The sequence below is a fragment of the Knufia obscura genome, assembly GCF_036327395.1.
Source record: "Knufia obscura strain CCFEE 5817 isolate CBS 148926 chromosome Unknown scaffold_11, whole genome shotgun sequence".
NCBI classification, from domain to species: domain Eukaryota; kingdom Fungi; phylum Ascomycota; class Eurotiomycetes; order Chaetothyriales; family Trichomeriaceae; genus Knufia; species Knufia obscura.
This window is the reverse complement of record NW_027042697.1, coordinates 1,026,307-1,038,718: the sequence shown is the minus strand read 5'-3', so window position 1 is coordinate 1,038,718 and position 12,412 is coordinate 1,026,307. Positions and strand designations below refer to the sequence as shown.

Genomic DNA, 12,412 nt, shown 5'->3' with positions numbered 1-12,412 from the left:
AACGATGTGACAGCCGATTTTCATATCTGAACAACCAGCACGTGCTACCTGCTTCTACTGACACGAATTCTTTTAGTTCGACTGTCATTGTAATCTAGGGCGCGAAACCATCCTACACCGAACACTTTTTTAAGCAAAAGATTCCTCATCTGCTTGACTACGTTCCCTCAGAGGGTGCCTCTTTCTTTGATACCTGGGCGCGTACCCGGACGCTGTCTACATTGACCTCATCTGCATGTATGTGGCATATATGATTCCAGAAGTCCGTGTCATACTACAAGAGGGGCAACAAAAGCAATGCCGCCATTAACTACCAGGCTCATACTCCGGACAGCTGGCTACGACGTGCCCCTAGCTAATTCATCATCATTGTGTGCCTTTATCCAGTTGCCTACATTGACGTTGGGAACCTCGCTGCTCAAGCGATACAGCCGAAGTTTCGCCGCTTCTTCGACCGCCCCATGACGTCGTTCTACGCGTGTCGCGTCTTTCTACCACAGCTACTACTGATGATATTGTTGCAGCAGGAGGATTACCACATTCGACTGGTGCAGCAAATTCGATAATTTCACAGATTTGTCAGGGCGACGACGTACGATTGGTCTTCACGGTATGAGCAGCATAACGAAAGACTCATCAGATGAGGAGGCCAGCGGTACCGAGTCGAGTGCTGCTTCCGAGGAGGGAGACATACGTGCAATTGGGGGAGCTCGTGAGACAGATTCCAGGGACACGAAGCGCATAAAGAGCGAAATACTCGCTATTCTCGAGCCCATCAATTTCGCTGGGCCTTATCAATATCACTCTACCGATAGCAACCCTTGCAATCCGGGAATTCACATCAACGGCTATGGGTGGCTCGCCTTGCCATTCTCTGAACGAGACCTACCAGGCTTAGTTGGAAGTAGGAAGATCTCGCAGGACAGCACCGGCGAGCAGTTACCAGCCGTGCTCACTTGGGCAGATTTCACATGCCGGAACAAGGAATGGTCCAACTATGTGCACAAAACCAGGATCAAAGCCCTACAGCAATGCGGCATCACAGCGGACTGCTCACTGTCGCCTCCAATATTACTTATTTATCAGCCAGGAAGTGCCGGACCTCGCCAAATACGTACGGGTGGTGAGCCACCAAACGGGCGGTTTGGAAGACTCCTAATCACCCTGCCATCCGAACATGAATCGTTCTCAGTTAGTCTGAAGCACGGCGAGCAGAGATCAAACGTTGAAGTCTTGGCTGAAGAGACATTCAGAAGTCTATCGAGCATGTGGGTGGAAGGAGTCGAGCACGAGATACGTTTCGAGTCAAGCGGTGTGTTGCTCTTACTAGCATATGATCTCATCTGGACAGATCCGACACAGAAACCGACAGCAGGATCAGCAGCTAGTAGTGTTAACAAGCTTCGAGAGACTCTGAAACGTGGTCTAGTGGTCTAGAGACGGGAAAATATCCAAAGTTTATTGGCTATCAATTGTCAAAGGGCTACCCAGAAGGAGAAATGACACCAACCAGCCTTGATCCCGGTGATCTCCAGTCATACAACTTGTTCAGTCAGGCGTGCGCTGATAGTGACTGTGTTCTGTACTTGGCCAATATCGAGCGACGCATCAGCGGCCCGACCTGCGGCGATAAGACTTATTCTAGGGGAGAGGAGTACTACATTTCCGAGGTGTACGACGACTACACAACAGTTCGTCTCTTCAATGCCTCGGGAGGCTGCGTTGGCAATGCACAGTGTATGGACCATATCTCGTTCCTGAACGAGGATGTGTACAGCATTGATCGATACCCAGATGAGGAAGAAAAGGACGAAGATGACGATCCATATCATCGCTCCGGCTATCGAGACCAGTACGGCAATTACAATTACGATGATTCGCCAGATGCCACACACTACTACAGAGACACTATTCTGCTGCTTATCCAAGAGAAACTTGTAGCATATCTCCTAGTCCGTAATCTGTGGACCGACAACAGAAGTATCAGAGCAAAATGGGTAACAGACGCATTCGACCTATGGCAGCGTTCCCAGTCACAAAAGACATACCAACACTGGCTGCAACTCAGTAAGCTCATGATTGCCAAACTCGGCAACAACCAGGTCTCATATCCTTACAGTTCGCGCAACAACACGTCAGACGAAAAGGTAGATCTGCAAGCGATCGTGGACACAGCATTACAGGTCAGCAACACTGACTCCATTGAAATCCTACGACAAGCACTCCCCTTGCTAGTTTCTTCGACAGGCGAGCTTTCGACCACCGACATCAGTACAATGGCCAAGCTCTGTGCGACCCTGGGCTTCACTTCGGAGTTGAAGAACACGGTGCGTGAGATCTTCAGACGGACCAAAAATGTCAGCATTCACCTCAACCTGCTATGTAAATTCTGCGAATCTTATCTGAGAAGTCGCCATCCGCAAAACGAGCATTATGCTCGGGATATGCCTGCTGGGTGGATACTGGATGCTTCAAGATCGCGCGAGACAGAAGACGAGGGTGATCTGCTCGACTGGGCCCTCACCGGCCTCAGCGAAGCAGTAGAGCACACAGATCTTGATGTTGTACTTATGCCTAGCGACTTTATCAACTTACTCTCCTTCGCAACGGGTGATTTCAGAAATTTCGTGGTGCGAATCTGCTTGCGTTCGATCAGAAAGCCGGACATCCCCCTCTGGCGCGCTTTCCGCGTTTCCAAGTATTTTGCATCGGAAACAAGTACGGATGTACAGCATCGGAGTATAGCATCTGCCGCGTTTGAAGTTACACTCCCCTTGCTGCAGAAGGAGGAGTTCAATGGAAGTACTTTGAAAGAGATCATTGGGGAGCTGACTCAGATCGATTCAGCGTTGATCAAGGAAGTTGTGCGTGTGCTGTTAACCTCCCAACAGATGCATATGCCCAATAGTCTACCTTCAAGATGCATCTCTAGCATTCCTGACCTGGTGCAGGTGACCTCTGAGGACCCAGTGTCAGGCCCTAGTATCAGCATATTCGTTACTGTGATGCTAGCAGCATATTTGGCTTGCGATGTTGGCACGGAGCCTCGGCATACCTACAACGATCTTCGACGGCCCGGCGTTCGATGCAATCCCTCATGTCAGATCTGCATTACACTCAACGGCTTTCTTGGCAATGCATCTGAGCGGAAGTTCGTAAGCCACCGATGGAAAGCGACCACTGAAAGAGCGCATGCAGAACAGCAGATCAAGAATCAGATCCCAAACCACAAAGAGGTACTTCGCCAGAGCACAGGCCCAGCACCGGGCTCCACGACCCACCAGCTCTACCTAGAGGAAATTGACGAAAAGTACAAGCGAGAACATCAAGCTTGGCGGCAGAGGTTGAAGCAATTCTCTGAGACAGTGGATAAGGTGCTCAAGCTACAGCCACGACGAGCAAGCCAGCAGGCTTTTGGCACACTTCATGATACCATTGTCAAACATGATGCCTTAAAGGCAAAGACATTTCTGCGTGATGCTACAAAGCAGTCACTGGCCTCATACCACTTCAAGTTGCCCGAAAGCGAGGTGCCCATGGAGCATACCAGTCAGCAGCTGCAACTCATGATTGAGAATTGTGGCGGGAGCATCTCGCCACTTTCTCGCCCTGGCGCAGATAAGGTGGTCCGGATCATTGCCAGCAAAGGGAGCGTTGCAGGGTTTAGAGAACGGCTGGCCATGGAGCACGATGCGATACAAGCATATGAACAAGACCACGTCCCAGTGACTACGATTTGTGAAAGCGATCTCGAAGCGTTCATCGACCAGTGCTGGTACAACAGCCTTGTTGAGAGGCTGAACATCTCGCAAGCGGCTGATCTTGCACCTCTTTCGGCATCATCTAACGAGCAGTCAACAGGGGTTCAGACAGACGTGCCGCAGATACCCACTGCCTTGGCGCATGATCCTTCAGGGACTACCTTGCCAGGCTCGGGCTTCGACCCTTCTGTGAAAGACAATGTCCTCAAGCGGAAAGCGGACGATATCTCGCGTGGGCCGCTTACGGACCTAGCGAACCTTGGCGTTCTTCGAGGGGAACAGATGACTTCTTCAACACAAAGTTCGGACGACGCTGGAAGTGGCCAGAAACGGCCGAAGACAACCGCGGACCAGAGCAGTGCAGTGTCAGAGAAGGAGAACGAGAAGGGCGTGCGTTCGGGTATTGAGATTGTTGATCTGACCTAAAGACGTGAGCTCCTATGTAAAGCAACTGGTGTTCCCGCTACTCTAATGTTTCCTCCCTCTCCCTGAGACCCCGCTCGTCGTTATTCCGTTGCCGGCGCTAGTTCTAGACGCGTTCCTCTAAACGCGTGTGCTCCACCTTCTTGTTGTGACGTTCGGATACCAGACTCTCACGCTGGATGTAAGAAGTCGTGTTTTGCAGTTCATGTGTGAGCATAGCAGAAAGCCTCTCAAGCTTGCAAGCCATGCCTGTCTGGACGCATATGACAGTAGACTGGAACGCGAACTCTTGGCATTGTCGGCACTCGTGAGCAAGCAATGAATGACAGCGTTGGTCACGACCATACGACATCATAGAACTATCTGACGATAAGGATACATTATGTTACGTACCTATCAGGGACCAAATCGTTGAACAGCTGTCGTCGGATGATATCTCAGCGTCACTTCACCATACCATCAAAGATGCCAGACCGTGCAACCCTGGGCTGTATCTGCACCGCCATGGTTGGTTTGGCCTACCAACGTCCTGTTACCGGATAGAGCAATTACTGGCTGGCGGCTCGAAGCATGGTCTCAAACAAGGATTGCTGGAAAATGAAGGTTCTCTTACGTTCTTTCCAGATGACTATGCAAAGCGAGGTCCGGGATGGGAGTCCTACCTGCAGACCCTCAAGAAGAGACTACTTTATCAACTTGGCATCCGAGCGCGATGCTCCTTAGTATCCGAGAGACTGTGGATCTGCCGAAAGCAAATAGGACATCCGCCGGCTTCTAGGCTCGCGAGATATGGCTCAACTTTCGCAACGATGATGGTCGGTCTGCCCTCCGAGAGAGGAAAGTGCAGCGTCGTTCTGGGTCTCGAAGGCAACCACAAGTCAACGCAATTGTCAGTTGCTGAGGAATTGTTTGGCACAGCATCCCTCTGGTTTCACGGCGTTACAGCAACGACATTTCATAAAGGGGATGTGTTCATAGCGTTGTTGTACAATTTAGTCATCGATGATATGTCGCTACCGCCGTCCATAAATTCGGTCCCCGATCGCGCCGCCAGGTTGAGGCAGATGTTTCACACGTGGGCCAAACAATCTGGTGCTGAATCAAGTCAGCCGATCATCCACAAATGCTCTCGTCATTATCAGAGCAAGGACTTGCAACCCTTGAACCTCGAACCGCAAGACCGCAAGCTGTTCACTTTACTTCAGCAAGCTTGCGCAGGCACTGAATGCAGTCTGTATCTCATCAGCACCGAGCGGTGTCTAGAAGGCAGACGAGAGGCAAGTCATGGACAAGGCCCCGGCAATGCACCGCCTCGCTTAGCTTTTACCGAGAAAGACACGACGGCGATGCGTATCGTCGATGTCTGGGGTTCTGACATGGCTCGTCTAGAGACGGCGGATGTCTGTGATCTCAACTTCCTGGGCGAGGACTGGTTCTCCAATCCTGGCCCTGACACGATGGATGACAGTAATGAGTATGGCTCGACTCGTCGAAATTATGAGCGTAGTGCCTTCTGCATCGTTCTTGATGGAAAACTGACATCACTGCTTCCTGCTGATGCTCTGCCCGAAGACAAATCCCTGCGATCCGACCTTGTCAGAAACGCATATCCGAGGTGGTCCAAAACGAAGACGCAGGATAATTACGAACATTGGCTCCGACATTGCAATTCGGTCCTTCGGCTTGACATACCAGACCTTATGGCACCAAGTCAGATCGGAAGTTCCGGACCGGTCCAGGTGGCTGCTACTTTCAAGAAGATGAACGTAAAGGCTGTTATTGAAAGCGCTCTAAGCATGGAAGATCAAAATGACCAGCAGTTTGAGGAATCAAGGTCTATCCTAGTCAAGGCGATACGAATCTGGAGGCCTGGGACAGCTCCGCTGGTTGACAAAGACCTGGTCGACATCGGTGCAGCAATAGCTCGTCTTGGTCTTTCGGAGCTTCGTGAATCTGTGGGACGCATCCTCTCAGCTCATGAAAGCATCTGGATGATCTACCTATCAATAACTCGGTTACAGAAGTTCTACAAGGAGTACGCTGATGGCGCTACTCACTGCTACGATCGTGACAGTGGCCCGACTGAGCCTCCACCTCTTGTAACTTCGATAGAGAAGTTGAGCTACTGGACTGGGACTCTGCTCAGAGAACAGATCAATCAGCTCAACTTTGAGCAATCGTCAGTACCAGAGGACCTTGTACGGATCCTGATCTCCTGCAAGGATGATGTCCGTGAGGCTGTGGTTCAAGCATGTCTGCACTCAATTCAACGGCCTGTGCTCGGGATTCGGAGTACTTTCAACGTCTTCAAATGCTTTGCTTTACGGTTACGGTCGGGCCATGGTGCATCATCAGTAATTGATGGTACCTTTCAGATTCTACTCGGTAAGTTACAGCAGAAGCCTATTGAAGGTGTTGTTCTTAAGGACATTGTCGACGATCTCTTCTTGCGAGATGGCAAGTACCTTACGAAATTTGTCCATGGTTTACTGCACACGCCATCGCTGCATAGAGCTGATGGGAGCTCGTCGAGGTGCCTTCCTGTGATTGCGTCACTAGCACCAAAGACAGGCGATGGGAAAAAGGGCAGGGAGGTCAACATCCTGGTAACGATCATCCTTGCAGCATATCTGGTCCTCGACATTGGAGCAGCTCCTCAGCCTATGAGCTTGGTTCGGCCCGGCATTCAATGCTTACCGGAATGCCAGATTTGCGTTAATCTGAACCAATTCCTTGGAAGTGACTCTCAAAGAGCCTGGCGCGCACCTCCACACTGGAGTCAGGTACACGATCAACACATCCTTCGTCAAATATCCACGATCTGGGATCATCCGTATTTGTTGGCACAAAGCTCGAGATTCTTGCCCGGAAATTCAGCGATGTGTCTGTGTCTGGAAAAAATAGATCAACGATGGCCGACAGCTCACAAATCGTGGCTGCAGCGAAGACAGCAGTATCAGAACGCACTCGATACAGTCGTCAAAGTCCATTCAGAAGCAGGTAGACGCCGAGTTCTGGGACACGTCTACGAGACACTCGCTACCCTGGATGTTCCGAAAGCTATGGCTTGCATGCGCGATGCTTCATACCAGACTTTGTCGCGTTACCACTTCATCATGCCCGATAATGCAACAGAATTTACGAAGGTGACAATGAAGGCTGCGATCGAAGAACGCAGCGGCGTTATCTGGACGGCAACTCAGTTCGCTAGTGGTGAATATATACCTGGCCGTACTATCATTAGCATCACTCCGGACTCGGCTAATACCACCGACAAAGTAGCAGAGCTGCCAGTGCTGGAAGACTCGGGGATGCACGGCTCAGATGACACGAAAGCCAGACAAATGCCAGAGTGTGAACTTCCTACCTTCCTGGATGACTGCTTCAGCAAAGCTTTGAAGGAGCGACTTCATCCCGAAATAGTAGGCTCGACATCTGCCGACTCCTTGTCTCCGAGATCATGTTCCGAGGACAAACAATCACAATCCACTGAAACGACCTCCGCTCCGATGCTTTGCATTGGCCTAGAACCAGCAGAAGAACTCCCAAGCCGCGACCGCACCTTGCCAGATCTACAAGGTAGCAATCTATCATATTCGACCTTGACCTTTGTCGAGTCGCAGCCGTGCATAAGCACCGAATGTGCTCCGCAACGCAGCACTCTGTCCTTTTCTACCTTGACATGTACTGGACAAGAGCCAGGCTCGGACCTTGCTTCACTGCTGAAACCAAGCAATTTGTCGTACTCAGCTATCACCCATATCGGATCAGTGCCCGTCCGTGGTAGCACACCGCTTCAGCCAAGCAGCAGTTTGACGTTCTCGAAACTCACATGCATTGAGTCACGGCCAATCGAGCAAAGAGCTTTGGCACTACCAGAAGCTGGTCGCAGCGATTGTGCATGGCTACCTCAGAGAGATTCTGGGTCACCAAATCTGGGCCTCCACCATGCTAGTGCCCTACCAGCAAAGAGCAGTTTCCATCCACTCATGGCATCTGCAAGTTTCGGTGTCCTACGCCCGGTCAAATCCAACACACAAGACAGTCAATACTCTGCTACGGTAGACCCTTTGTGGCCATCACAGAGTTCAAAAGCTCAAACCAATAGATTCTTCGCCGACACCAGTATACAGTGGCTGTCTCAAACCCCCAAATCGTGTCCGCACAAGTTCGACCGAGCTTTATGCCAAAAGTGCTGGAACCGCCCTATTGACGCGTCAAATAGCTTGAAGAGGAAATCTAGCGAGATATCAGCCGCGTCAACGAAGATGGATGATACCATTGTCGTCAGGACACCACAGACAGAAGGCACCACAAAGACAGCCACACCGACGTGGCTGACTGTGCCTACCAAACTGTCTCCTGTCGTCAATGGCGCTCTTCGTGAAAGAAGTCTCAACGCGCCAAAAATTGCCGTCTCGGGACAGAAAGAGGGCAGGATCTTTGGCGAGGAGTCTAGGGCCACACCTGCCACAGCCCCCAGGCTGAAGTTGACCATGTCATCGAGACATGTGCGCAGCGAAATCGAGGTTGAGAATGAGGCGGAAGAACTGCCGCGAGTTATAGCTGACGCTAATAGCGCATATCGGCCAAAAGCAGGAGTGTTCGCTGAGGGCAGTGACAAGAAGAGAAAGCGCACGAAGGGACATAACTGGACCCGCGGCAAGGCTTCTCGTGGATCCAAGAAATGGTGGGCTCGAGCTGCTCGCTCAGGCACATTCACTGCTCGGGAGACTAAGAGCGAGGAGAAGCCAGTGGGGGTCACGGAAGAGCCGCCGCGGTCTCCAGGGTGGCTCGACCAGACTGCAGAACCCGCACACAATGACCGGCTGGGTTCCGAAAGTGAGTCATCCTTATCGATACCTGACTCGCTGGGGTGGCTTCAGTCTGACGCCGAAGACGAAACCACAATTGCCATCAACAACGACGAGATATCGATGTCGACGCAAGCAACAAGAACTCAGCAAGAACTTGAGGAAGAGCAGGAGCAAGAGCGACGAGCACTCATGGACACATGGAGACGTACCGGGCCTAAGCCTGATCGTGTCAAGTGGCCAGACTGGGAGTGCTACGATGATACGATTGATCTTAAGAAGGGCTTGAGGAGTGGAAGGAAGTATGGCGAGGACGGAAGGGAGCAGGATGACCATGGTAGTTTAGCGGAGGAGGACCTGGAGCATGGGGAGGAGGATGGAGAGGTTGAGGTTATTGAGATTCTGTGAATGTGTATTATTCTGTACTCTAGGATATGGCCATCGCACTCGCGGAGATCGAGTTGGATTTGTACAAACTGGGTGGATCGTTGACCGTAGATACACAAGCAGACGTCACGACGACGTCCACAAGTAGTCGAGTGACACAGCTTCAACACGTCAGCGTCATCTCCTCATACAGTGATGCTGGTGTAGATGCGGTCAACATGATGTGAGGATACTGTACAACTGAGACAGGAAGAGTGTATTGATGCCTTGTGGCCTGAGACGCGTGCAGGGGTTACCGGCGTGCCAACAGACATGTCCGACTCGCCGACCTCTCAGAAAGTTGACTCGATATTCTCTACAATGTCTGCGCTGAGGAACCGCAAGTTTGACAAAGCGCGGTATTCTGACGGCCGAGGCAAAGAGGTCCCACCGATTACAGGCCTAGAAAGCGGCATGGACTACCTCAGGAGGCAGCCATTATGGATCGTGCTCGCTGTCGCTTCCGGCACATGCGCAGCCATCAATGGTGTGTTTGCGAAGCTGTCAGCCAATACCGTAGGTATATGTGAAAGCCTGCTAACATTGACTCAAGCACCACGACCGCCCTGACCTCCACATTCGCTTCCAGCATTGCATCCCTCCTAGGCCTCGCGAAAGACAACACATATGTCAATCTCGCGCTACGGGGGACATTCTTCGGCCTTAACATCGTCTTTAACATCGCCATGTGGGCACTCTTCACAGCAGCCCTCACCCGCGGAAGTTCCACCACACGCGTCAGCATCGTCAATGTCTCGAGCAATTTCTTCATTACTGCTATCCTCGGCGCTCTGATCTTTGGCGAGAAGTTACCGTTGGGATGGTGGTTGGGTGCTGGTTTACTCGCGGCGGGAAATGTGGTTATTGGGAGGAGGGAAGAGGGTGAGAAGCCGGGTGGGAGTGTTGGGTTGGATGGGACGAGAGAGGGTGCGCAAGAGGCGGAGAATTTGTTGGCTGGGGTGGGGGATGAGAGGGAGGATTTGCTTGAGTTGAGGGAGAGTTTTGAGGGGGTGGGGGGCAAGGGTCAGGTGAGGATGAAGGCGGGCGAAGATGTTGATAATCCGATATGAGAGGACATGCGTTGGGTATGGCTTGTATCACTCAATCCTGATACACGATGTTACGGCAGCAGACACAAAGAGCTTGTTCCTTCGAATGTGAATTGTGACAAGTCTCTTGCCATGATCTGGCTATGGAGATCTTGTGAAGGTCACCTTAGGACTTGGTGGAGCTCTCAAAACGATCAACTCGACCGCACCTCACTACGTCCGTTTGACGACAAATTCACTGTACCATCATCAATCGACTGTGTTGTTTCAGGCTTCGGTATTGTTTCAGCAAGGCCGTTTGTCATATGTTCGAGTATATCATACAGCTCAGGAGATGTGGTGCCTCACCCCCATCGTACTACACTCATTCCTTGATACCCTGCAAGAACGAAGATGCGAGTCCTCAAATTGCAACCACTACTCTACGTCTCCGGACTTGCTGGCGTCCTCCTTGCAAGCTCCGGTTACTGCTTGCCTGGAGAACCGCTGAATGCTGCCACTGTCAAGCGAGAGGCTTTCGACCTGGGTCCAAACTCTCCTCAATTCTCGGTCCAACCAAACAATCCCGATTTCCCCGAAGATCAATGGCCAGATATCCTGTCGAGACTCGAGAAGGCATTCACGGATGCTGTTAAGATGGCTGGTGTAGCCTGTGTCTTGTTCGATTCGACAGAGCCATTCGTCTACGCTCGCTACTTCGAAACAAAGCTAGATTGGACATGGGAGCTGCCCCAGTGTAAGTCCCAGAAATTGCTGCCCGAATATCATCCGCAAGACTAACATTTTCGAGCTGTCATTTGCAGTATTGCTGGTATTTATGATCCATCCGCTCACACTCCGGAGGGCATCATTGCTGGAGATCCGATCATAAACCCCAAGTACGCCAAGCTCTCCATTGTTGCTGGGTACAGCGACCTCCTTCCCGACGACGCCCGAGGCGATACCACAGGCATTAGCGCTACCACATTTCGCCAGCTATCAAGCGGATATGACATTCCTGGTAAAGACGACAACGATGCTATTACTGAAGTCTACATACGGGCATTCGACTACCCATCAAACGACCAGATACGTGATGTTCGAACATGTCGGGGACTGGGAGAATTTGGTAAGCCCATCATAGTTGTTCGACTTCTCGTGCTAACGCAGAATAGATTCTGGGTTGATGACTAGTCTTGGAGCAAGCGCAATCCTGCATGAAATGTTTCATTGGGAGTACATGGTGCGCATCGAAAAGAACCAGGTCATATTCGATGACCTCGTAGAGCCCACCATAGAAGACCCAGATAACGACGACAAATTGGAAGACCGCGACTATATTGATGATTACGACACAGCGCACTATTCAGGCAAGCCTTTCAACGAGCCTCCAGATGGTTACGGTCCTGCCAACGCTGCGCAACTGAGGGGTAATGGCTTCGGCGATGCATGGCAGAATGCTGACAATTATCGTTGGTACGTGGTATCACGATACTGGCAATTTGTCTGCACAAAGCTTTTCGGAAGACAGACCGATCGGAGCAAAGATGACAAGATGATTCCTCCCGGTTCGAAGGGTCAAGTGCCATATCCTGGTGAGGAACTCCCACCTAGTGAAGGAACCTCATCGTCACGACGACAGAGGCGGTCCGCTGGACTTTGAGCACTGAGTCGAATAGGAGAGAGTCAAGGTTTTGACTCATTAGGTGTGGTGGCACGTAATGACGTTTGGAGCTGAATGGTCGAGACACGATAAATGATACAGGAGCTGCATAGTGATAGACAGGATTGGTGAACATTATGTTGCACGTCGTCCTGCGTCTGCAGTGAAGCAATATATTATACTATTTTCACCTCACGTGACCATACTCGAAGATCTTAGATTACTGGCATTCAATGAATTAGGCTTCTACACTTTCGATTCGTGAAATAGATCTACCGTACTCAGTGAACGGAGCAC

The 12,412-nt window shown here is 51.1% G+C and overlaps 5 protein-coding genes across 5 annotated transcripts; all 5 read left to right on the top strand.

Annotated features, from left to right (window-relative positions):
- Window positions 1-612: 612 nt before the first annotated feature.
- Window positions 613-1,437, top strand: PMZ80_008696 (uncharacterized protein; the record flags this gene model as incomplete). The annotated part of the gene is made up of 1 exon (XM_064877095.1): window positions 613-1,437. The coding sequence occupies one exon, from the start codon at window positions 613-615 to the stop codon at window positions 1,435-1,437; it is 825 nt and encodes a 274-aa protein (XP_064727482.1).
- Window positions 1,438-1,499: 62 nt separating this feature from the next.
- On the top strand, window positions 1,500-4,187 carry PMZ80_008695 (uncharacterized protein; the record flags this gene model as incomplete). Its single annotated transcript, XM_064877094.1, has 1 exon — window positions 1,500-4,187. One exon carries the CDS (start codon window positions 1,500-1,502, stop codon window positions 4,185-4,187), a length of 2,688 nt encoding a protein of 895 aa, XP_064727481.1.
- An 806-nt stretch (window positions 4,188-4,993) lies between these two features.
- PMZ80_008694 (uncharacterized protein) lies at window positions 4,994-9,406 on the top strand (the record flags this gene model as incomplete). Its single annotated transcript, XM_064877093.1, has 1 exon — window positions 4,994-9,406. One exon carries the CDS (start codon window positions 4,994-4,996, stop codon window positions 9,404-9,406), a length of 4,413 nt encoding a protein of 1,470 aa, XP_064727480.1.
- Window positions 9,407-9,697: 291 nt separating this feature from the next.
- PMZ80_008693 (uncharacterized protein) lies at window positions 9,698-10,494 on the top strand (the record flags this gene model as incomplete). Its single annotated transcript, XM_064877092.1, has 2 exons — window positions 9,698-9,927; window positions 9,978-10,494. 2 exons carry the CDS (start codon window positions 9,698-9,700, stop codon window positions 10,492-10,494), a joined length of 747 nt encoding a protein of 248 aa, XP_064727479.1.
- A 372-nt stretch (window positions 10,495-10,866) lies between these two features.
- On the top strand, window positions 10,867-12,115 carry PMZ80_008692 (uncharacterized protein; the record flags this gene model as incomplete). Its single annotated transcript, XM_064877091.1, has 3 exons — window positions 10,867-11,209; window positions 11,264-11,581; window positions 11,628-12,115. The coding sequence occupies 3 exons, from the start codon at window positions 10,867-10,869 to the stop codon at window positions 12,113-12,115; spliced, it is 1,149 nt and encodes a 382-aa protein (XP_064727478.1).
- Window positions 12,116-12,412: the final 297 nt, after the last annotated feature.